The 23,936-nt window shown below is 39.6% G+C and overlaps 1 protein-coding gene and 1 pseudogene across 3 annotated transcripts; both read left to right on the plus strand.

Annotated features, from left to right (window-relative positions):
* Nucleotides 1–817, plus strand: part of LOC148011999 (uncharacterized protein At1g01500-like) — a 38,667-nt pseudogene extending 37,850 nt beyond the window's left edge.
* Nucleotides 98–22,125, plus strand: LOC148012000 (AP-1 complex subunit mu-2). 3 transcript variants are annotated; one of them, XM_087669647.1, is made up of 13 exons: nt 98–159; nt 268–340; nt 995–1,169; nt 14,101–14,247; nt 14,349–14,411; nt 14,596–14,772; nt 15,400–15,503; nt 19,752–19,859; nt 19,938–20,034; nt 20,289–20,386; nt 20,506–20,647; nt 20,730–20,852; nt 21,601–22,125. In XM_087669647.1, the coding sequence occupies exons 3-13, from the start codon at nt 1,041–1,043 to the stop codon at nt 21,697–21,699; spliced, it is 1,287 nt and encodes a 428-aa protein (XP_087525773.1). In that variant the 5' UTR covers nt 98–159; nt 268–340; nt 995–1,040; the 3' UTR covers nt 21,700–22,125. The 3 variants fall into 3 exon arrangements, 1 of the variants encoding a protein (XP_087525773.1); XR_015689139.1 differs by lacking the exon at nt 98–159 and having other exon boundaries at nt 166–340; nt 21,601–21,817; nt 21,902–22,125; XR_015689140.1 differs by lacking the exon at nt 98–159 and having other exon boundaries at nt 166–340; nt 21,601–21,817; nt 21,909–22,125.
* Nucleotides 22,126–23,936: the final 1,811 nt, after the last annotated feature.

The following is a 23,936-nucleotide window of genomic DNA, read 5'->3' on the forward strand; positions in this document are numbered from 1 at the left end:
CTGCCACGTGGCACTTGCCCCCAACCTCCCCTTAACTAATAGTAAAGATGATGATGATGATGATGATGAGGTATCGATGTGTAAGCCCTGATATTGAATTGATACAAAATCCGTTCTCGTTTAATAATAGAATTCACGTTCCATCGCCATTTTTTGCAGGTGCCCCCTCGCGATCTCTCTTTTCTCTTGTGTGCCGATATGTCTTCTCTTGCTTATGTCAGCTTTGCCTTCCTGGTTGTAGCTGAAGCGCCTGTGGTTCTTCTTCAGGTTTAACTGTCAGGATCGATCCGATCGTTAATCCGAAGACGACACCATACCGCAGATCGGATCTCTCACGCCAGTAAGGATCCTGGTCTCTTGCCCTGTTTCGATCATTACTCTTCTTTCCTTCGCATTTTTTTGGGTATTGCTGGGGGACATTCTGTGTCCGTGGTTGCCTGAGCTCTCTGAAGATGCCGATGTGCAGTCAAAATATGCGCTTATTCCATCTTGCCTCAGAACATGCGCGTATTCCATCTTGCCAGGCGTGTGCAAAATGCGCATGACTCTCGGCATCTGTCAGAAGGAATGGGCTTGCCATCATTTCATACCACATTGCGCATGAGTTGAAGGGCGCCCGTAGGTATTAATGGCGTACATGATTCCTGAGTCACGTATGACACAGAAGCTAGCAGCCCGATTACATGGTGCCTCAGATGCAGTAAATTCAGCGAAGTTGAGGGGCTCTTTGATTTTCCCAACAGATGGATTCTATGACCTTGCGATCTACAATCTATTTAGCTCAATCATGCTGCAGCGCTTAGTTTGGGCGAGTTGAGGGGCTCTTTGATTTGCCGAACATCTGGATTTAATGACCTGAGATGTTTTGAAACTTCAACAGTGATGTGCATCCCTTATTTAACAACCATTATGCCATCTCAGGCTTTAATTGGATGTTATAAGACTTACAGGGCTTTCTGCATGGCATTTGAACAATCTTCTCTATGCTTTTCAGGCTTGAACTCTCATGGAAACACTTGGAGTAAAGTGAACTAACGACAATGGCTGGAGCAGCATCAGCATTGTTTCTCCTTGACATGAAAGGGCGTGTTTTAGTATGGCGAGACTATAGAGGCGATGTTTCTGCTGCTCAGGCAGAACACTTTTTTGCAAAACTTATTGAAAAAGAGGTACTTAAGTTTGTGCCAATTTGAAAAGGCTGCTGTCAGGACCTTTTTCTCTGTTGCTACATCGGAATTTTATTTATCAGCACTTGGTTGTTAATTTGCTACTGTCCTTGTTGTCTCTGGGCTTTGATACTTTTATAAACAAATCCTGATATATACGGAAAATACAAAAAATAAGTTGTCTAGAATTTGCTTTTTCTTTCTCTACTTGTGACATTTAGAGTCAATGCTTAAGCAAAGAAAACTTTGGGTTTGCTCTAATCATCCTTAGGTTTCTGACAGAAAGAGGTTTATCATGGCTGGGAGACTATTTTGACATAGTAAATGCTTGAAGAGAAAGGAGTGACAGCATTACTCATGCTTAGCTTTGTTAGAGAATGAAGAGGATATATCAAGTCTTGGATGCTATGTTTTTTACTATACATTGTGTCCAAGGTTCTTTGAGAGCGCCAGTGGGGATGTTGAGGATTGCCATTGGTTAGATCAGAGTATTATCATGCATCCTTGAGATTGAGGTAGGTAGAGCAACATGAGTCACTATGGAGGATAGGGTGTATAAGCTTTTCCAGGGAGAGGTAGACTCAAGAGGATTATCACATTTGTAGATATGTATATTGTAAGATCAAGGGGAGATACTATTGCTTATCAGAGAGGGTGCCTCAATCTTGTCCTTTTGGAGCTACAAGGGTATTGAGAGGCTCCTACACATTTAGAGCTAAAGTTCTTGGGCTTCTTCACTAAAGAGACATAAACCCTCACCTCCCTCCCTCCCCCTTCCCTCTTCACAATTACTGATATGCTCTCTTTTGGATCAGGTGCAGTTTGTTGGAGCCATAAGAAGTTGCCTATTGTTTCTCTTTCATTGATGAATGCACTGTATTGAGCATTATGTTTTACTGTTTAGGAGTTGGTATGGCTTTGCCACATGCTTGTGGAGATCGGATTCCCTTAGGTAGGATCTACTTTACTTTGGATTGATAGTTGGAATGCCACTGTCATCGCAAAGAACCTTGCATTTTGTGCTTGCGCAAAGCACATTGAGGTTCAAGAGCAGATCTTGAATTTTGAGCTATAGGTGGTCCATTGTCCTATGCTGAACAATGCAACAAATATCTTCATAAAGCCTCTCCCAGTCTCATATGCTTCATCTCATGCATCTTGTTGACCTTTAGTCACTCCCAAGATCTAAAAGGGGATGTTCTCCTGTATTCATGCATGTTATCTCTGGGTTACGAGTTTGATGGAGATTGAGAAGCTTTGACAATTTCGTATTGCATTTATGAGTAAATGGGTCTGATCACATCTATGGAAGCCTTGTGCACACTATGTTTGACAAGTTGTGTTGAGTTTTTGCACATGTGGCAAGTTGACAGCAACATTGCATTATATCCTTGGATATTTGGGTGGGCGCTAGTAGCATTGTTCACAGTGGTCATAAAGTGACTGAATGCATTTGTGCTAGAGGCCCTTTTGGGTTAGGGCAGCCCAGGCCTATTCAAGGATTGAAGGTCCTTTTGTGTACATCATCATGTGATCATGGCTCGTAGGCGATGTGTCTATGCATTGGGATAGTGTAGGTTGGTGGTATGGGATGGCAACTCTTGGGACATAGTTGTGACCCAATTTGTTGCTAGCCCCCAGGCCGCTCGGGGGTGAGCTCATTTGGTTCTATGGTTGGGAGGTGAGTCTTGTGTTGATTTCGCTTATGTTCTTTGCCATGGGTATGGCTTGTGTCATGTGTCGCGTGTAGGTTGGATTCTTACTATTGCATTGATGTTGTAGATTATTGATTTGAATAGACTTTATGAGGTTTGTATGGATGCAAGTGATTATGCCATAGGTGCAGTTCTTTACGAGGACAGTTGACCTATGGCATTTAAGAGTTGTAAGCTCATGGATGTTGAGACACGTTGCACCACTAGAGAGAAGGAATTATTGGTGGCAATTCATGCGCTTAAAATTTGGTGTCATTATTTATACAGTTCTTGGTTTATTATTTGGATTGACCACCATTCGTTTTAGTATCTTTGTGTTTAGACTGATTTGCATGGTTGTAAGGTGAGAAGGGTGGAGCTTATGCAAGAGTTTGACTTTGAGATCTGCGATCGAAAGGATGCAACTAATGTAGTTGTTGATGCCTTTAGTCAGGTCCTTGAAGTCAATGCCTTGTCTTTCTTTGAAATCTTGACCAATTTCTCTCTCTCTCTCAAAGGGCATTGAAACTGGCCAATCCTTCTTGGATGGGGTGGTAATGACCTGATTAAGCACAAATTACAACAAGCATAAAATTTACGTAAACTGAAATACAAATGTTACCAATTAATCTTGGACAATGGATACCTTGTTGGTCCTAAAAATTGGCTCCCCTTGTGGTATTTCTTTGGCTTCTATTTAGAATCGGATGAAGTACATTGAGATCTAACTCTAATCTCCTTCACTATTATCCAATGCCTCTCATTACCAAAAGTGAACAATGAGCCTTCAAATCAATTACCCCTTAGTTAGTCTTTCAATTTGCTCCTTGCATGACAAAATTTGCTCTAAATCCATTGTTGATTAGCTGGCCTCTTGACATTCACTTAAATGCCTAAATTTTAGCAATTGAATTTCAAGTACTAGGCTCTGATTTCTGAGCACTCTTCCCGGGGTGTTTGATTTAGTGGCAGAAATTCTTCAATTGTCCCTTTGTGGGACTGAATTTGGCTGAGATCTCTTCATAGTTTCTAGAAACGGCGTTTTGGACTTGCCGAAATAGGATGGCTGTTTTTGTTTCTTTGAAACAACGTTTCGGGCAGGTTTGATGACAGGCAGGGTAAAACCCCCTTTGTGATTGTGTTTTTTTGTTTCTTGCTCAATTCACCTGTTCCCTACATGTTTTCGACTATTGCACCTCTTCAGACTGCTGCAAACCTGCCCCAACTGTTGCACACCAGCCTGTGGTCACCTTAGCAGTGCTCAAAGCTCTCTTCTCAAAAGGTAAGCTTCAGCTGTGAACATTTAGCTTGTCTTCCTGCAATTTTCAAACCTGAATTTCTCCAATTTTCAGCCAAGATATGTGATTTTTTTGTCTTGCCAGCCATGTATGTAGTATTTCAGTCTATGTTTCATTTGTTTGTGAACATTCCGCCTGTTTTCTTGCAGATTTCAGACCTCAAATTCTGCAATTTTCAACCAAAAGATAAGTGATTGAAAATTACTTAATACTAAAGAATCTTGCAAGTTGTAGCTTGGAAAATTGATAACTATGTGAAATTGCGCAATGCAAAACATGGATCTTGGATTCTTGTGTTGAAAGGTAAGTTTGTTTAGTGACACTAGTCTCTACTATGCTTAGTATGTATATGTTTATTTATTTATTTATATGCATAAACATATATATTATTATTTATCTTATAATTTATTGGTGTATTCCGAAACTTTGTTTCCATAAAAATTTCAAATGGCTGAAACTTCGAAACTCCGTTTCCATTTCCAAAATGCATGGAAACTATGGATCTCGAGGGAAGTTGGGAATTGGCTGAGAGAAGAGAGAGGAAGTTGGAGAGAGAACTTTCAGAGTTGTTGGGTTTTACTTATGCCTACGCTCATGCAAGAGTGTTAGTGATTCGCACATAGGACAATGGGGCACTTTTTACTCTCCGTAAGAGAGGTTTTTTCCCCTAGTTGCTGCTCTGGCCTATGGCAACCAATGTTTCTGATGCGCCTTCCTTGTTCTCCTCGACCTCTGCAGCCTGTCATGGCTAATCAAACCCTAATTCACAGGCGCAGTCCAAAAAACCCTAATTTTGCAGGTGTAGTCCAGAACTGCCATGTCAGCACTTGCGCAGTCCAAAATTGCTCCAGATCTGTTCCATCCTGCCATGTCAGCAGCCACGCAGCTCAAAACCGGTTTTGCATGCTCTCTAGTTGCTACATCAGCATATTTTCAGATGTGTGCAGCTGCTATAGGTATATTTTATTATTTAAATCGGAATTTCAAAGCGAAAGCAAAGGGCTTTTGCAGGAACATGCCAATTTTTGCTTTAGCAAGTGCTTCAGTGCATGGATTGAAGAAATTTGCAGATATTTGGGTCAAAAAATTTGAGGTTTTGTATTTTTGGCAAACGTTGGCACATGTAATGTACTTTCAGTATGAAATTGACTAAAACTTTGCACATTGGACAATCAAATTTTTGGGGCTTTTGTGTTTTTAGTGCTGCTGAGCACTGTTATTGTCTTGGACTGTGTGTCGTTTGCTGAAATCTGGAAAATTTCAGCACATTGAGGCACTATTGCTTAAGTGTGACATGATTTGGTGGTTCTTTTGACTAAATTTGGTCAATTACAGCTTGGCATGTGCTGTAATTTCTGGGAATTTAAAGATTTCCTAGTCAGCCAGCTTTTGTAATTTCCCTTTTGCAATTGATTAAGTGACATTTATCATGGCAGCTCATGGATAGAATGATGTCTTCACTTATGTTTTGAAAAGAGGATTGATTGGATGGAAACAACTATTTTCTGTGGTCCTTTATGATGAAAAATGTGCTTGTTGCAAAAGGTCTTTGCGATTATGTCAGTGGGAAAGAAGTATGTCTTGGTGATTTGGCTTTTGCAATCCCTCCACAAGCAGGAGGTCGTGGACAAAGACAAGGTGTAGCAGCAATGAAATGAGCCTTTCTTCCGTGGATGGGTGGTCTCATGGTTCCATTGTCATCTAATCCGGTTAGGATACTTGGCCTTCACCCAAGCGATCTGAGTTTAAATCTTGGCAATGGAACTGTGAAACTAGCCTTCCTTCTAGTAGGGAGAGGGTTCCCAACAGTAGGTGATAGCATCTATAGGCTATTCAGATAGGGCAACAATAGTAAATGATTGATTTTCTTCAGTTTTGTGTGAAGAAAGTTTGAATTTTCTCTCTTTGCAGCATTCTCTCTCATCTACCAGTCTTTCTACAGCCTGCTCCGAAGGTTACAGCATTGAGATCACCAGAGACTAAGAAATTTTAGATTTCTCTATTGTAAACCCTAACTTATAGCGGAATGGTCATATTTTTTCTCTTTTTCAGCCTCCCACCAGCCTTCATGGGCGAGTTTGCCAAATGGCAGGCTTTCCAAATTGGGATTTCAGCATTTGCGTAATTAAATATTACTTTTCAGTCTTTAAATATTGAAAATTAATCTAATAATTATTTCGGTGCCCAAAAAAATAATTAGATTGACCAATAATTAAATTGGCTAGGCAACTTCCATTCTCGAGTGTCTCTGCGTCATCTTGACCATCTGATTGTCATTAAGTACCGTTAAATGCCACTTCTCTAGTGTCACCAACTAACATTTATGGCCAAATGAATGACCTAGGCCAACAATTAGCACTAGATACTACCAAGTACCTGTGCAGCATAACTTATAGCAACTTTTGCCTTTGACATCCCGTGATTTCCTCAGGTCCCGGGCTCGTAAATTTACTCTAATCCCAGTTACACCTCACATGTGCAACATTTATTTAACCATGTGATTAAAAATTAATCCACATGTTAAGTAAGGTTTTAAAAGTGTGTTTACACCCGTGCACATATAAAAGGCACGATGGCCCTTTATTCCCAATAACCTCCCACCTAAAGACAATGTGCCTTAAGAGGAGAAAAGAATCAGCTAAGTTTAGGTATATACAAAGTTGAAATAAATATATCTATCCAACTTCCATTATTTGTCGGCAATGAGCAAACCGCTCTGTTGGAAGATCCTTTGTGAGAAGGTCTGTAGGATTATCATCTGTATGCACTTTGACAAGCTGAATGCTCTTGCTGTCAAGTACATCTCTAATGAAGTGGTACTTCACCTGTATGTGCTTTGTCTTTGCATAAAAGACAGGATTCCGTGCTAGCATGATAGCACTCTGACTATCACAACGGAGAACATGTAACTTTGTGATGCCAAGCTCTCCCACTAGACGTGAAAGCCATAAAGCCTCCTTGCATGCCTCAGTGGCAGCCACATACTCTGCCTCTGTAGTAGACAATGCAACTCACTTTTGTAGCCTGGAGATCCAAGAGACTGCTCCTCCTATGAAAGTAAACACATATCCAGAAGTGGACTTCCTACAGTCCGCATGACCAACATAGTCTGCATTTGTAAAGCCAACAACAGATGCCTTCTGCTTTCCAAAGCAGATGCACAACTCCTTTGTGCCTTTGAGGTATCTCATAATACCTTTCACTGCATCCCAATGCTTCTTGCGAGGGGTTGCCATGTATCTACTAACCACTTCCATTGCAAAGGCAATGTCAGGACGTGTAGCAACCATAGCATACATCAAACTGCCAATAACTGAAGCATATGGTATCTTGGCCATTTCAACCTTCTCATCATCAGATGTAGGGCTGTCCTTTGCACTAAGTTTCACATATGGAGGCAATGGAACCCCAATGGTTTTCCTCCCCTCCATTTTGAAACGCTGCAAAACTTTGGAGATATACTCCTGCTGAGATAGATAGAGTAAGCCTTTCGATCTTTCTCTGAGTATTCGCATGCCAAGAATGTGATTTGCATCACCAAGATCCTTCATGTCAAAGCTGCCATGAAGACTTTGCTTCAGTGAGTCCAAGGCATGAGTATCCTTACCAGCAATCAGCATGCCATCAACATACAAAACCAAGATAATTAAACTGTCATCTGCTGCCTTGGTGTACAAGCAGTGATCCACTTGACTTCTATGAAAGCCTTGGGACTGCATGAATGTATCAAACTTATGATACCATTCTCTTGGTGCTTGTTTTAGCCCATACAAACTCCTTTTGAGTTTACATATATTTTTTTCTTTCCCTTGTTCAACAAACCCTTCAGGTTGCTATATATATATGTCTTCATGCAGATCACCATGTAAAAACGCAGTCTTTACATCCATCTATATGAGCTCCATATCCTCAACTGTTACCAAGCCCAAAATGGTTCTCAATGTAGTCATCTTGACTACAGGAGAGAAAATCTCATCAAAGTCAATTCCATGCTCCTGCTTGTATCCTTTTGCAACCAATCTTGCTTTGTACTTTGGTGAGGAACCAGAAGTGACCTTCATCTTGTAAACCCATTTGCATGGAAGGATTTTCTGCTCTTTAGGCAACTGCACCAAGTCCCAAGTGTCATTTTTTTCAAGAGATTCCATCTCTGACAGCATGGCTTTATACCATTCTTGTTGTCCTGTTTGTCCATTGCTTCCTTGAAGCAAGATGGTTTACCACAGTCTGTCAACATGACATAATCAGCCACATTAATTGCACCAGGAATAAATCTGTCAGGTTGTCTAGTAGCCCTAGACGATCTCCTAACCCAATGGTCATTGTTTGCTGGCTGTTCCTGCAAATTTCCATTTTCAGCATGCTTTTCAGCCTGTAAACTAGCATTAACAGCTTGCTGTCCTGGCTGTTCCTGCACATGTAATGACTCATTTTCATGGGCAATAGCTGGCTGATCATTTCCAGCATCATTTCCTGCAATTACAGGTTCATTTACAGCAGGTATTTGTTGCTGTACAGCGGGCACATTTTGCTGTCCAAAAGGTATTTCTTTTCGGAATACAACCCTACGGACCTCCTCAGTCTTTTCGGGCTGTTTGTGCATGCGATCTTCCCGGAAGATAATGTCATTGCTGCGTACTACTTTGCTTTTCTCGGGATCCCACAATTTATATCCCATTTCACCCTCGTCACCATATCCTAGAAAAATGCATTTTTAGGACTTTGGCTCAAGTTTGCTGCGTTGGTTGGTACTTCTAGTGTACTGTGGTCACTTATGTGACATTTGGGCTTACATTTGGTGACTTTTGAGTCAATTTAGTGCTGCAAATTATGGTTGGAAACAATGACAATAGCAATCTTTTGCACATCAAGAAGCTTGAGGGTGCACATAATTTTGCAATATGGCAAAAACATTGCTACAATGTCTTGGTGCAGAAGAAACAGGTGAAACCCATCAAAGCGAAGGGAATAAAACCAGTAGGTATGGAACAAGAAGAGTGGGATGATTTGGATGAGCTTGCACGCTCTACCATTGAGCTCTCGGTGTCAAACAACTTGCTCTTAACATTGAGAAGCTGAATTCAGCATATGCAATGTGGCAAAGACTTGAAGAATTGTATGCTAAAAAAAGTGCATACGGCAAGGTTTACTGGCTGAAAAAGTTAATGGAATTTTGCATGAAGAAAGGTATAGCCATGTCTGTACATTTAAATGAGTTCAATTTCATTTTCAGTCAATTGATTGCTTTGGATTCCATATCGATGATGAGTTCAAAGCTACTTTCTTGCTATGCACTTTGTCTGAAAGTTGGGATACTTTTAGGACAACATTGAGTAACTCAAATGCTCAGTTGTTATATTCTGATGTGGAGAGTTCTTTGTTGATGGAAGAACTCAACATGCAAAAATAGCAAACAAGTCTTCTAGTGCATTGCACACTAGGGGCAGATTTCAGCAAAAGGGCTGTTCTAAAAATAGAGCGCGTAGCAAGTCTTATGGCAAAAATGTGGAGTGTCATCATTGTGGCTAGAAAGGGCACTACAAATGTGACCGTTTTCAATTGAAGAAAGAGAAAGGCAAAAACAAAAACAATGAAGACAACAAGGTTGAGAAAAATGACAACTAGCCTACAAAGAAGAGAAGTGTGAAGATCGAGAGGTAAATGTAATCACTCGTCAGAATGATAGTGACGGTGATGTACTTCTTGTTTTTTCTTTGAGTGCACATGCATTGATTGCAGATTCTAAGGATGATATGCACACTTGGATACTTGATTTAGGTGCATCTTTTCACACCGCATTATGAGTGGTTTTCTGACTACAATGGTGGTGCATGTGGTATTGTCCACTTGGGGGATAACTATGCATGTAAAATTGCAAGCATTAGCAGTGTGAAATTGGAATTTTAGCATGGCACCGTGTTTGTTTTGCATAATGTGAGGCATGCACCTTAGCTCAAGAAGAGCTTGATAAGCACATGGCAGCTGTATGATGAATGCTATCACACCATCTTTGGGGATAGCAAATGGAAAATTTGTAAGGGCTCTCGTATTGTTGCCAAGGGCTCCAAAAGTGATACTTTGTATCCTTTGCATATATCTAGCATGCGTAATCATGTAGTCGCCATAATCGAGCAGCCAAGTGTTTCTTTGTGGCATAGTCGGTTGGGACACATAAGTCAAATTGGAATGAAAGTGCTTTCTCGCTTGGGTTATTGGCTGTCTTTTGTGATCATTGTATTTATGGTAAGTATGCTCAAATGTCACATAAGAAATCTCTTTCTTTAAAGTCTTCACCCTTAGAGTTGGTACATTCAAATGTATGTAAAATGCCAGAGTTATCTTTAGGGGAAAAAAAGTATTTCATTACTTTTGTTGATGATGCCACACGCAAAGTATGGGTTTATCCAATCCGTCATAAAGACAAGGCCTTGGATAAATTTAAAAAATTCTTGACACTTGCTAAAAATCAAACTAGCAATAGATTAAAGTGTCTTTGTTCTGACAATGGTGGGGAATATGTGTTCAAAGCATGGTTGGGCAAGCCACCTTCGTATGCTCACTTGAGAGTGTTTGGCTGAGAGGCATTTGTGCACATTCGCAAGGAAGAATGCAACAAACTTGAGCCAAAGTTCAGTGATGTCATCTTTTGGGAAGATTGCATGCACAAACAACCTGAAAAGACAGAGGAGGTGAAAAGAGTTGTATTTCGGGAGGATGTACCAATTGGATAGCAAAGGATGCCCGTTAGACAGCAACAAATGTTGATCTAAAAATGCATTAGCTTTACTTAAACAGCCCCAAAACATGCTTAATTAATGAAGAAACCTTGTTTATTTAAAAGAAACGCTATCCTAGAGAGTTTCTGTGTCCCATAAGCACAAAGCCACTTGGGTGGGCCCAAACTTTCTATAAATACGTATGCTGCTTTCCATTCAGCCCTCAATCTCGTTTTTGCAGATTTCAAGTGTTTCAGCTTGCTGCCCACACCCCGTTTGTAGAGGACATTTCAGCCGAAGCTGTCCATTGCTGTCTCCATCAGTTGGTGCTTGATTTCCAGTCCTCTTCACACTGTTTGGAGTTGATTCCAGCCAGGCGACTGCTGTTCCTGTGCAGACCTGTTGCCGTACAGCTTGCCACGCCATCACAGTCCTGCAGTCTGCGTTTTTAGTCTCAAAGCCAGGCTTGTGGCAAAAGGCTATGCACAAAAGAAAGGCATTGATTATGAAGGGACATTTGCTCCTACATCCCGTATGGCCACTATCATGTGTATGGTTGCATTGGCTGCCCATTATGGTTGGATTGTGCACTAGTTGGACATTAAAACTGCATTTTTACATGGGGAACTTTAGGAAGAAGTGCATGTACAACAACCCATTGGTTTTGCAATTAAAGGATGCAAATAGTTGGTATGCAAGCCGAAGAAGGCCTTGTATGGCTTGAAGCAAGCTCCGCGAGCATGGTACGCAAAAATTGATGCCTTCTTACTCAGCGGAGGGTTCATAAACAGCCCATTAGAGTCTATTGTTTACGTGTGCAAATAGGGGGGATTCTTGCTGGTTATCTATCTTTATGTGGATGATCTTCTACTCATAGGGACACATGCTGATCAAATTTCAGCATTTAAGATAAATTTGCAGCAAACTTTTGATATGTCAGATTTGAAGCCTTCGCATTGCTATTTGGGCATTCAGCTTATTCATGATGCCAGAGGCATTGATATATTTGTAAACTCCTTAAGAGATTTGGTTTCCAAGATTGCAAGCCAGTAAGCACACCAATGGAGATCGGACGTAAGCTGTCTTTGCATGATGACAATGATATGTTTGACATCCATACATATGCTCCAATAGTTGGCTGCCTCATTTATTTATGCAACACAAGGCCAGATATTCAGTGTAGTTTTAGCCTTGAGTAGATGTATGCATAGCCCACGTATGTCACATTGGCAAGTTCTGAAGCGTGTTTTCCGTTTTTTGCAAGGCACTAGGACTCTTGGATTGCTTTATGCCAAGGGGGGTTGCTACAATTACATGCTTAGAGTGATTTAGATTGGGCTGGTGATTTTGATTCTTGTCACTCTACTAGTGGCAATTATTTCTTTCTTGGCTCTTGTTGCATTTCTTGGCTTAGCAAGAAACAATCTACTGTTGCCACATTATCTTGTGTAGCTTTCACTACTATAGTTGAATGTGTATGGCTAAGATGTTTATTGGGGCTGATCTTGATGTATCTGTCATGGAGCCTACTTCTTTGTTTATTGATAGTTAGAGTGCCATTGCAGTGGCACGGGTGACGGAACCTAGTGTTTCATGCACGCATTAAACACATTGAGATACAATATCACTTTGTCAGAGAGAGGCTACATGTAGGGGATATCAGCCTTGTCTATTGTCCTATCAACAATAATGTGGCAGATATCTTTACCAAAGCTTTTCCTTGCAACAAATTTGAAGCATTCCACAATGCTTTAAATTTGATCTCCTTTGGTAGATGGCTCTTGTCTGCTGATCACCTATCACTCGAAGGGGGATTTGTTGGGTTTTACTCACGCCTACGCTTACACAGGAGTGTTAGTGATAGGGCATTGGGGCACTTTTTACTCTCCGCAAGAGAGGTTTTTTCCCCCGAGTCACTTTTATTTTCATTTGTGTATTTATGCTACACATTTTGGTCACTTACCGCACAATACACACATCTGTGTGTGGACGCACTTTAAGTCACTTTCACAACCCTAAAGTCTTAAGGGTTGTACTTTGCACTTCACGTTTCTATTATGCAAATTGTTGTGCTGTGACCACTCCCTTTATCTATTAGTTGTGTTTACTTCTTTTTGCTCCATTGCTTTACTTCGATCTTACAGGAGTTGCGTAGCCAAAATTGGCTAAAATTTAATGCTGCCTTGTTGTGAATGATTGATTGATTGTAGCCAAACCCACATTGGAGCCCAAAATGTGGTTGCTAATCTCTAGAATAATCAATCATGTTATCACGAGCCTATAGGATTGTGCATTCTCCAATGGCTGAAACAACCTCCACAAGGGGTGCCTATAGTAGTAACTTCGTCTCTCTCCTCCTTTAGCTTCCAAAATGTTGGAATGAGGTTTCATTAGTCTCCAATAGCCCTTTCTCCTCTTGGGAGGGCTTTGCCAAGTGGTAACCTCCTAATTGTAATTTTCAGCAAATATCAGCTCAATTAAATTACTTTTTAGAATATTAATTATGAGAATTAATTCAATTATTAATCACTTCTCCAAAAAAAAAAGTGACAGGCATTGCTAAAAAAATAACAATGCTAGCGAATAATTAATTCAGATAGGCTAATTTGTCATCCAAGCAATCTCGAGCATTTGCTAAGCCCTTGAACTAGCATCAAGACATTAATGGCAAATAAAATGTTCTAGGCCAGAATTTGTCACCAGGCACCACCTAGTACGTGCCTAATATAACTTATTACAACTTTTGTCTTTGACATCCATTGACATGTCAGAGCTGATCATTGTGACTTAAGTGAGTTGCACAATACATGTGCACCTCATATTTGCACATTTGATTAACAACTAAATCAAATGGTAAGCGAAGCATAAAAAATTCACGTTCTCATGATATGGGTTGCAAAGACGATCATCACTTTGGTAGGATATTCCAAGATAGACCTAGTCGCCCAAGAAGTTTTGGTAGTCCAGACACTCAAAAGATGACTATTGAGAGAAAGATGGTGGAAAAGTATTCCATTTAAACATCAATAATTACAATTTATGCAAGCTCCATGTGTTAGTTTGCATGCTGTTTTCTTGCTTATCTCAAGTTTGCTCTTTTGATTGTGAACAAGGTTATAACTGAAACTCAAATCTTGCAATTATGTAACTTATGTAGGTGAGAATTTCTATGTGGTATTGGTCCCTTACAATGTTGTTAGAGATTAAGATTTATCATTTTCTTCAGGGTGACCCTGCATCCCATGATCCTGTTGTTTATGACGATGGTGTCACCTACATGTTTATACAGTACAACAATGTCTATGTTATGACTGCAGCTAGACAGAATTGCAATGCAGCAAGCTTGCTGCTCTTCCTGCATAGGGTCGTTGATGTAAGTGATCTTTTGTCTAGGGCTTGCTCATTGATCCGTGATTTTTTATTTCTGTTTAAGGCAGCTGCAAAATCATAATTTTCATGTTATCCGGGTTTCAGGTTTTCAAACATTATTTTGAAGAACTTGAAGAAGAATCTCTACGGGACAACTTTGTGGTTGTGGTAAGATTACACTTGCAGCTGGTTTGCTGAAGAAACCTTTCTGTCCGTTGTCCCTTTTCACTTTCTTGAATCATTTTGTGTGTGGCTTTTTACTTTCCAGAGAAAGACTGTATCTTAAGAAATGGACTTTGAATAAGTTTTTATGTGGCAAAAGAGGGTGCTCACCTTGTCCAGTGTTCTGCAGTATGAACTGCTCGATGAAATAATGGACTTTGGTTATCCCCAGTATACTGAAGCAAAGATTCTGAGTGAATTTATAAAGACTGATGCTTATAAGATGGAGGTAACACAGCGTCCACCGATGGCTGTCACAAATGCTGTTTCTTGGAGAAGTGAAGGCATTCGATATAAGAAGAATGAGGTATAACTTAAGGTTTTTCTAAGATAAAATTCTTATGGTTGCTTGTAGGATGTACAGATATAAGCTCTGGAATGTGCTTTACTTGCATGAGGGTGTTCTATCTTTCTTTAATGCAAAAATGACTGTGGAAATATACACAAGCAGAACCTTGGTTGAAAGATCTTATGAAGTAGCTAAGGGCATAGTTGGACCCAAAGTTTTTTGTAGGATGTGTGCCCTATCAACAAATTCCTGTGTTGAAGGACTAATTCTTACTGTAATGAATCTATTTGTCTTTATGTAGCAAAATCACGGTGGTTGGTGCTTTGATTAAGGGTTTTTTCTTTTTCATATGCTTTTAGAAATCTTTTCAAATTAAGAGGGGGACCCAGTTCTTCTAATGAATACTGGATGATGAACAAGTTGTACTTTTGGGCTTTGTTACATCAGATGGCACCTTTCTTATGTCTACTATGCCGTTCATATTCTATATAAACAAAGGAGGATTCCTGAAAACAGCATCATTTGTATTTGTCAGTTGTTTCTTCTGTGTTCGACATGAACAGCAGACGTGACTCATGCTTGCTCAATTGTGCTTATTGCTCTATATACATGTTTCATGACAGTCAATGTATATTCATTGTGCAGGTCTTTTTGGATGTTGTAGAGAGTGTAAATATATTGGTCAACAGCAATGGCCAGGTGGTTCGGTCAGATGTAGTTGGTGCATTGAAGATGCGGACATACTTGAGGTAATTTTAGCTTTTGGAATATTTATGCTGTTGAGTCAAATTTTATGTCAGTGGCTGTAGCAAATAACTTGTTTGAAGTTTGACACATTGGGGGAAGATACATTCCTAGCAGTTTTAGATGGGTAAGTTGGAACTTTGTTGGAAGGAGGGTATTGGATTCCTTTTTTCCTGTTGCTACTGAACTCTTCCTCCCTGCTGCTCTTTGGGGAAAAAGTGGAAATGGATATCTGCATTAGTTTACTCTTTATTCCTCTGATGTGCATTTGATTCATCTGTAAACTAACTGAAATATAAAAACAGAATTTGGAAACTTTTTTGAGAAAGGTGGCCTTTTCTATTAGTTTGGTGAAAACGTTTGTCTTGTGTATGGCTACAAATCAGCCCCATGACATGACTGTCTTTTTCAAAAAATTACCAAAAGTAAAACTACAACACCCTGCAGCACTTTTATTGCATCAAAAACTATACAAAAAATCTACTTCTCATTCTGTTGTGTCTTAATACAGAAAAATCGGGTGTTCATCCTTTATCATTCTTGTTTGTATGCTTTTATGAAAAAATGCAATTAGTGACTATGTTTGTGGCTTCTAGACATTTACAAATCCCAACATTCTCACATTGGACATCTTTAAAAATGAATGTTGTACTTTTCCCATGTTTGAAGGTATTGTGTCCTTGGTCACATTGTGCCACTAAAAAATAGGAAAAGGGAAAATTCCACAGCAAATGTCACCATCATGACCTAGCGGACAGGTCAGTAAGCAGGTTTAAGTGATAACCTGCCACTTTGTAAGTTGGATGTGGGTGTGGCAAAGGTGATTCACCTATTTGTTAATGACATTTTCCAGTTTTATGAACTGGAAAATGAAATATTGCCTGATAGTGTCTTCAAGTCAACCAGTCCTTTGATTCTCTTACACTTCTGGTTCAACGTTGTCGATTTTTCATCCTCAGATTGATTGTTGGATTGAAGCGCAGGAGGGCTCCCTTGCTGTTGTGGAGCATTCCACCTGTGTCCTGCCCACACTTCCATCATCCATTTGAGGTGGTTTGCGTGTGCTAGTTAGTAATGCCGTAATTGAGAACTCTCTCCTAGAGCATTTGCCAACTGGTCACTTACATGATTCAGTTAGTGAAGCAAGTTACTTAGGACATCTGAAACACTTAGTAGAAGCAAATGTAGTTTAGGTGATCTTTTGCTAAGATTAAGACCACATTGAAATTTTCTTAGTGATAGTGACCGTTGAGAAACCATCCATGATTCAGATTCTGACAAGGGTAGGGAGATATTATTGTATTGTAGAGGACAACGATTTTCTTTAGATGGTTAGCCATGTATGCATGCAAAAATCAATAATGTAGTGCTTTGGTTTCTCAGAAAAAAGGTACAAGACATGTTTTTCATAAGAAGAAGAGAAATAAGAGGCGATAAATTTTAAAAATCTTTCATGCTTGCCTCACTTTCTTCTGAAAGTTGAGAATCACATGGGAGATCTTATTCTAGGGAGTTTCCCAAGAAACAAAGTAGGCCAAAATAATAGTGTGGAGGAGGTGACTATATTGCCTATTAATTAGGGCCATAAACTGGTGGTGAAAGATACTCCAACCAAAAAGATATCACAAAGGAAGATACTTGAGAGGAACATAGATTATTCACCTACCTGGTACAGCTGTGGACAGATGCAAGATCATCCTTTGAGCTTATGGAATGTTGGGGCTGGCAAGAACGATGAGTCATGAGCCTCCCCACCAGCTTAATGCCCCCCTGAGCTAGAAACTCCAAGTTTGCAACTATATTTGAAAGCTTAAGCATTCTTTTTTTCGTGAATAAGTTTGCAACCATACTAGAAAGCTTAAGCATTCTCTACTGCCAGTTTTCAATGGCTCATAGCATGTTTGCTGTGAGGATTTGCCAGGACTGCACAACACCACACATGACTATGGCTTGCAACAAAGTATGCTTATACTGAACCAGAGTTGTTTTGCATATCAATATATGACCAACCAATAAAAGTGACTTATAGCTTTTTTGTCCAACTACATGTGTATGATTCACGAGCTTACATCGCATTGATCGGAGTGTGCCAGATTTTTCTGCGAGATTCAAGTATATGAGACCCTTGGCCTACACCCTTGATTGAACTGTAGAAGGTCTTGTAGGTGATTGTAGCTTGAGTATGGAGATTTTTGTCAAAATTGTAGTTGATGCGTGTTTCGGCTGACGAAATCGGACAAGATTTCCAGTGTTTGATTCCCAGAATCGGACATCCGATTCCATGGAATCGGAAGCTCTGACCAAAGACCTTGTCAGATTCAGAAAATCAAACACTTAGGATTGGACCTGCCACATCACCGCTCGGACAACCCATCCCTAACCAACTCTGAGAATCGGACAATAGGAAATCGGACACACCACCTCGTCCATCGATGCTAGACCCGTCTGATCGCAACAATCGGACCATAGAATCGGACACAATGACTTGTCCGATAATCCCCAGCAAAGTCCTACCTACACTACCTGAGTCAATAATTTCTTAATACCTATATATTATTTGTTGAACCAATGATTAGCATGGGGTGCACATAAGCACTTGGTAACCAAGCACACTCCTTGAATTTGCGTAAAATGATTTTTCAGCCACCTCTGTATGACGTCCATATTCAGCTGAATGATGGTGCCATCCCGGCCACATGACACACTTACTCTTTCTAAGTCTCTATTCATTGGAAGTCAGAAAATGGCTTCTTCAGATTAGCCACTGATTCTCTGCATTGTCCTACTCAGTCTTACTGTTTATATATTGGGGATAAGCTCAATTCCTAACCTCCAATAATTAGTTGTTCAGGTTTTTAAGTAAATTAAGCTAAAGCATTGTGTGTTGTGTTACAGCACTGTATTTAATATTTAGTACCTCATTCAATCTGCACCATGAAAGGTTGGGAGCACTAAGATATTATGGTTACTAGAATTAGTAAACTCGTTTTTTAATGCTTGTATGCATGATTGGGATGGTTAATTAGCTTTAGATAGATGATAATTTCATTGTGTGGTGAGAGGAGGAATCAAGAGGTTGCATGCTATGCAAGGTGTTGGGTTACAATGTGGTCTTTAATTCTCAATACATCTTTCTGGACGCTAACAAGGAAGAGTGAGCAAATTCTAATGTTGTGTGGAACCTTAATACGATAAGTAAATGTTGTGATAGTATGTGGTGAAAGAGAAGTGAAAGTATATACACTCTTAGATTCACTCAATGATAAAGGCAAAGAATTCACGATTCAATTTAAGGGAAGACATGTTTGTATAGTATTGATATATTAGAGATAATAACCAAGAGTACAGTAAGGACATATAGACATGCACATGGGCATGTGCGCAAAAACCTAAACTAATCGCTAAACATGTCACATTGGCGCTGATAAAAATTGCTGGACACCTCCATAAAATCAGAGGCAAGTGGTACCTAAACTGACTGCTAAAAATGCCACACTAGCAGCTGATCAGAATATCTGGATGGGCAAACACAATTGGAAGCGCTAGAGCTCCAAATGTCCCTGTCTGACTTAGCCTGAGGGGCACAACTAGGAGATGACACAGAAAAGACATGAATAAACATGGTCTCTAACCTGTTGTTTGCATGTTTTTGATCCAAACATTATGTGGTTGGTGACATTTGACAGCATTGTATGTTGCAGTTCTTTTTTTCCAAACACCAACAGATACAAGTAGAAATTCATGCATCTGTGTCTCCTGATAAGGCCGTGTTACTTTGATAATGGGGTTTACTTGTGTTGTAGCTTTTGGCTGCTTAATGTTTGCTAGGTTGTTTGACTCTACTGATCGACTCATTTGACCTGGTGATGATTAGCTGAAGTAGTAGCACCTTAATTGCCTTAAATGTTAAGGCATTGTTTCTGACCATGCTAGAAATCAGGGTGTCTGCTATAAGATTAAAGACAGATTTGAAGAAAATCTTCAGCTTGAGGTTGACCTGCCTTTTCCTGTGGCCCACCAACCAAGGAAAGGGAAAAAAAAATAAAAACTAGTAGCAAAACACCTGGGCAGGTTATTCAAACTGACACATTTGAGAAATCTTTTAAAACCAGGCAGGTTATTCAAACTGACACATTTGAGAAATCTGTCTTAAAAAACCCAGAAAAAACATCCCATGTAAGCAGATTTTTGAAGTTCTTGTATCAGACACATATACACACGTGGTTCTAAATCAAAATTCATGACTTATGCAGTGGGATGCCAGAATGCAAACTAGGTCTTAATGATAGGGTGCTGTTGGAGGCACAAGGTCGTGCCACCAAAGGAAAGGCCATTGACCTGGACGATATCAAATTTCATCAGTATGTGACTTTCTTTCTCATTGGATTTATTTGTTTTTCAATCTGAATACAGGTAACATTCCTTTGATAAATATGCAGGTGTGTCCGACTTGCCCGTTTTGAGAATGATCGAACAATTTCATTTATTCCTCCAGATGGTGCTTTTGATCTTATGACTTACCGTTTGAGCACCCAGGTAAACTTTATGGGGAGATCAGCTTGGTTTGTCTTTTGTGAAGAATATTGTGAGGTTGGGCCTCTTGCATTGATGTTTTAAATCCATTATCCTGTACAAAGCTTGGTTTGCCTTTTGCGAAGAATATTGTGAGGTTAGGCCTCTTGCATTGATATTTTAAATCCATTATCCTGTACAAAGCTTGTGAATTGAGTAGTGTGAAGTATTTGTAAAGGAAGTTAGGTTGCTGCATGTGATGTATTCATTTGCCACAGGTAAGGCCGCTTATTTGGGTTGAGGCCCAAGTTGAAAAGCACTCCAGAAGTCGTGTAGAATATACTGTGAAGGCTCGTAGCCAGTTCAAAGAACGCAGGTGGGCTTTTGTTGCTATCTTTTATTCTGTTCCAAAGCAAGTATTCCATGTGATTTTGTTGCTAAGTACACATGCAAAACACTGGTTACCTTCTGATGGGTGTCTCTTTCAACTTCCAGCACAGCTACTAATGTAGAGATAGAGATTCCAGTCTCTTCAGATGCTACAACCCCAACTGTCCGAACTTCAATGGGGTCTGCTGTGTATGCACCAGAAAGAGAGGCACTACTTTGGAGGATAAAATCTTTTCCAGGAGGAAAGGTAAAGTTTGAGTTTAAGTATCAAACTAAAATGTATGAAATTGTTAGAAATTTATCTGTGCGCTCATGCCATGTATATGCAGGACTACATGCTAAGAGCCCAATTTGGCCTTCCCAGCATTACTGCTGAAGAGTCTACACCAGAGAAGCATCCACCCATAAGAGTGAAATTTGAAATTCCTTATTTTACTGTATCAGGCATTCAGGCAAGTTCCAGGTCTTCTTTCATGCTTTCATGCTGCTGCCAAGTCTATCTCCAGCATCTTACTGGATTCATCCTTTTCATACATTTTCCATTCAAAGAATGCCTTTTTCAAAGGCAGCAAATGTTTCTATAAGGGGTCTCTCTTTGTCTTTTCGGGAAATGTTCTCCATGTTTCTGTTTTGTTAGGGTAGTCTTTCTTTCTATCCGTGGATGACAGTGGTTGAGACTGCAAAACATTCTTGAAAGATGAATACTCCCCATTGTTGAAACATTCTGAATGGAACTTGCATATTTTCACTCCCCATTGTTTTGTTAGAACTCATACCATAGAGAAAGGTCTGATGCATGTGGGTGAGAATGTAAATGGGGGGTGTGTGTGTGTGTGTGTGTGTGGGGCTTTTTGAGTGCATGGTTTCACTGTCTTTATGTCATTCAATTCAGAGCCGATTGTTAGGTGTAAGGATACTGGGGGTAAACTGCACAAAGATGCTGGGCAGTAACAAGGCTGTTTTCAAAATGCCGTTTTGTCTAATTTCATTTCCTTGTAACCCTAGATCTCATACGTCTGTTTGACTCTCTTAGGAAAAGGCATCTTGCTCCTACTGCTAAGTTCTCTTTCTTTACATGGCAAACTATCAGCACATGCACCACTTAATGTACCTTGCATACAGATCAATAGCAATTTTAAGTGGCGTGATCAACGTGCTTTGAGGTTTTTTAAATCACTGATGATAAGTTGTTTGCTACAGGTTCGTTACTTGAAAATCATTGAAAAAAGTGGGTATCAGGCACTACCATGGGTTCGATATATCACTACAGCTGGTGAATATGAGTTGCGGATGATTTGATGTCATATATTTTGGAACAGTTCCTCCTAGTTGGCGAGGGGAGTTTTTCAGCAAGACCCACTCTTTATGTTAAGCTGCTTCAGCAATGTGCTTGGTTTGCACAGTTGTTTGCCAGAAGGTAGAGCAGGTTGCAGAGTCTGTTTCTTTTTCAGGGTCTTGTTGCTGGTACTACCACATGCAAATCAAATGTATTGTTGCTTAGTTCACAGGTTTTGGAGATGCGATGAGGTAGATCAGTGGATATTCTGAATGCATATTGGAAGCCTTATGCAGTACTCAAAAGTAATGATAAATCGCGTATGACAGGAGGATAACCTGAGTTACCTACATTTGGTTTTTGTAAAACTCAAAGGTTACCTTGAGCAATCCTTGTAATTTGTTTTATTCAGTCAAAATAATTCAGATACCACATGGTTGAGTGTTAAAGCGTAGCCTTGCTTCAACATTTGAAGTATATTGCGGCCCCTTCTGGAGTTTTTTGACTTAAATGCTGCTTTTAAGTTTCTGATATAGGTTATCCCCCATGCTTCAGGAACTTGCATTAACTCTAGTTGGTTATTTAACAAGATATAAAGAGGCTCTCTTGCAAGTTGGTCATTTTTATAGATTAATGCTACTGTGAGACATACTTACACATGGGTGCATTAATAAATACACTTTATGCAGGGGGTGGTTAAATACTAGTGAAAAAGCATACATGAGGGGGTCTTTAAATTACTCTGAAGTTGTTAGGGGTTTATGTTGATATTGCATGATCGAGGTTGAAAACATAATGATTGGGAAGAAAATTTCTTTTTGGATTGATGATGTGGTTAACCACCAAATGGTCTTGAATGAGAAACCACATGTAGCATATTAAGCCATCTTGAGATGCAGGTTAATCCTAAGGCCTAGTTGATGTACTTGACTTGGTTGCGTGATCTCTATCTATCCATAAGGTTTAGTGTCGGGTTGACACCTTTACATGGTGAACACCATATCATTACTCATAATAATGTACTTGAGATGCAGGTTAATCCTAAGGCTAGTTGATGTACTTGACTTGGTTGTGTGATCTCTATCCATCCATAAGGTTTAGTGTTAGGTTGACACCTTTACATGGTGAACACCATATCATTACGCATAATAATGTTCATTATGTAGTCTTGAGTTGTGTTTGTGTTGAATGCATGTAAGAGCCTTATATTGTGGATTAATGCTACATATGGACTCCTCCGGAGGCAAATGTACACTTGCATGAAGAGTGAAAGCTAAAACAATTAAAGCATCCATTATAGTTATCGTGTACTCCTCTAAAACTGCTTCATGTTTTGTTTTGGAATTGAGCTTGTGAGTTGAACATTCAATCTCGAAACCGTGAATCGAATGATGTTTGTATGTGTTCAAAGAGTGTTATGGGTTTTTTACATTCATGAAGCATATAATTGAATTTTTAGGAGCTTGAAATTAGATATTCAAAAAGCCAAAGAAATAAAAATGCAAGGTAACACATTGAATTTTGTGACTCAACACTATCTTGATAGGCTATTGAGTTATAAAAGTGTCATTTCTAAGGTCATGAAAGAGTGGTTTGTGGCACACATTGTGGGTCTTATTTGTGTTATAGACTAGCAATAAAGTATATGAAATCCTTGTTTTGAAAAGGCACAAGCATTGTGTCTATCTACTAAAAGTATATAAACATTCACTTTTGAACCAACACAAGCCAGCCTAGTCTCACTTTACTCCTCGACATAGGAAACAACACATTGTAAGCCTTACTAGAAAAAAAATCCACTTCATTGGTAACGTTTTACCTACACATAAATGAATGTTAGGAATCTTGAATGTTGAACAATCTGGAATATAAAAGCTACATCTGACTACTAAAATCAAGTAGACCTATGTGCACGATAGCTCATGTATGGATCTTTTGTTAGGTAAGCAATTGCACATCACATGCATTAACTAGAACTTCATGTATTTATAGTCTTTAGTATTGAAGAAAATGTTTTCACAATTGAATTGTGTTATGTATGTAGTCTTGGACTTGAATCAATGTGACACTATTAGCACATGAACTCCCTTACATGTGTAGGTAAACAAGCTATCTAATTGTACAATAAGCCCTTTAGGGTGCATTACCCACCACCATAGCCACTCATATTGAGATGTAAGAGAGATGGCTAAACTACTTTAGTAGAGGCTTATATAACTAAGTTGCAATCCACTAGCCTAAGGGTCTTTTGGAGTCCACT

Source organism: Lygodium microphyllum, chromosome 27 (assembly GCF_053477565.2).
Source record: "Lygodium microphyllum isolate KBCC chromosome 27, Lygodium_microphyllum_v1.1.10, whole genome shotgun sequence".
Classification (NCBI taxonomy): Eukaryota; Viridiplantae; Streptophyta; class Polypodiopsida; order Schizaeales; family Lygodiaceae; genus Lygodium; species Lygodium microphyllum.

Excerpts from the sequence above, each read along its gene's own strand:
- LOC148012000 (XM_087669647.1), top strand. The coding sequence starts at position 1,041 with ATGGCTGGAGCAGCATCAGCATTGTTTCTCCTTGACATGAAAGGGCGT. Across the intron at positions 20,035-20,288 it reads CTTACCGTTTGAGCACCCAG|GTAAGGCCGCTTATTTGGGT; the intron begins GTAAACTTTATG and ends CATTTGCCACAG. Across the intron at positions 20,853-21,600 it reads TTACTGTATCAGGCATTCAG|GTTCGTTACTTGAAAATCAT; the intron begins GCAAGTTCCAGG and ends TGTTTGCTACAG.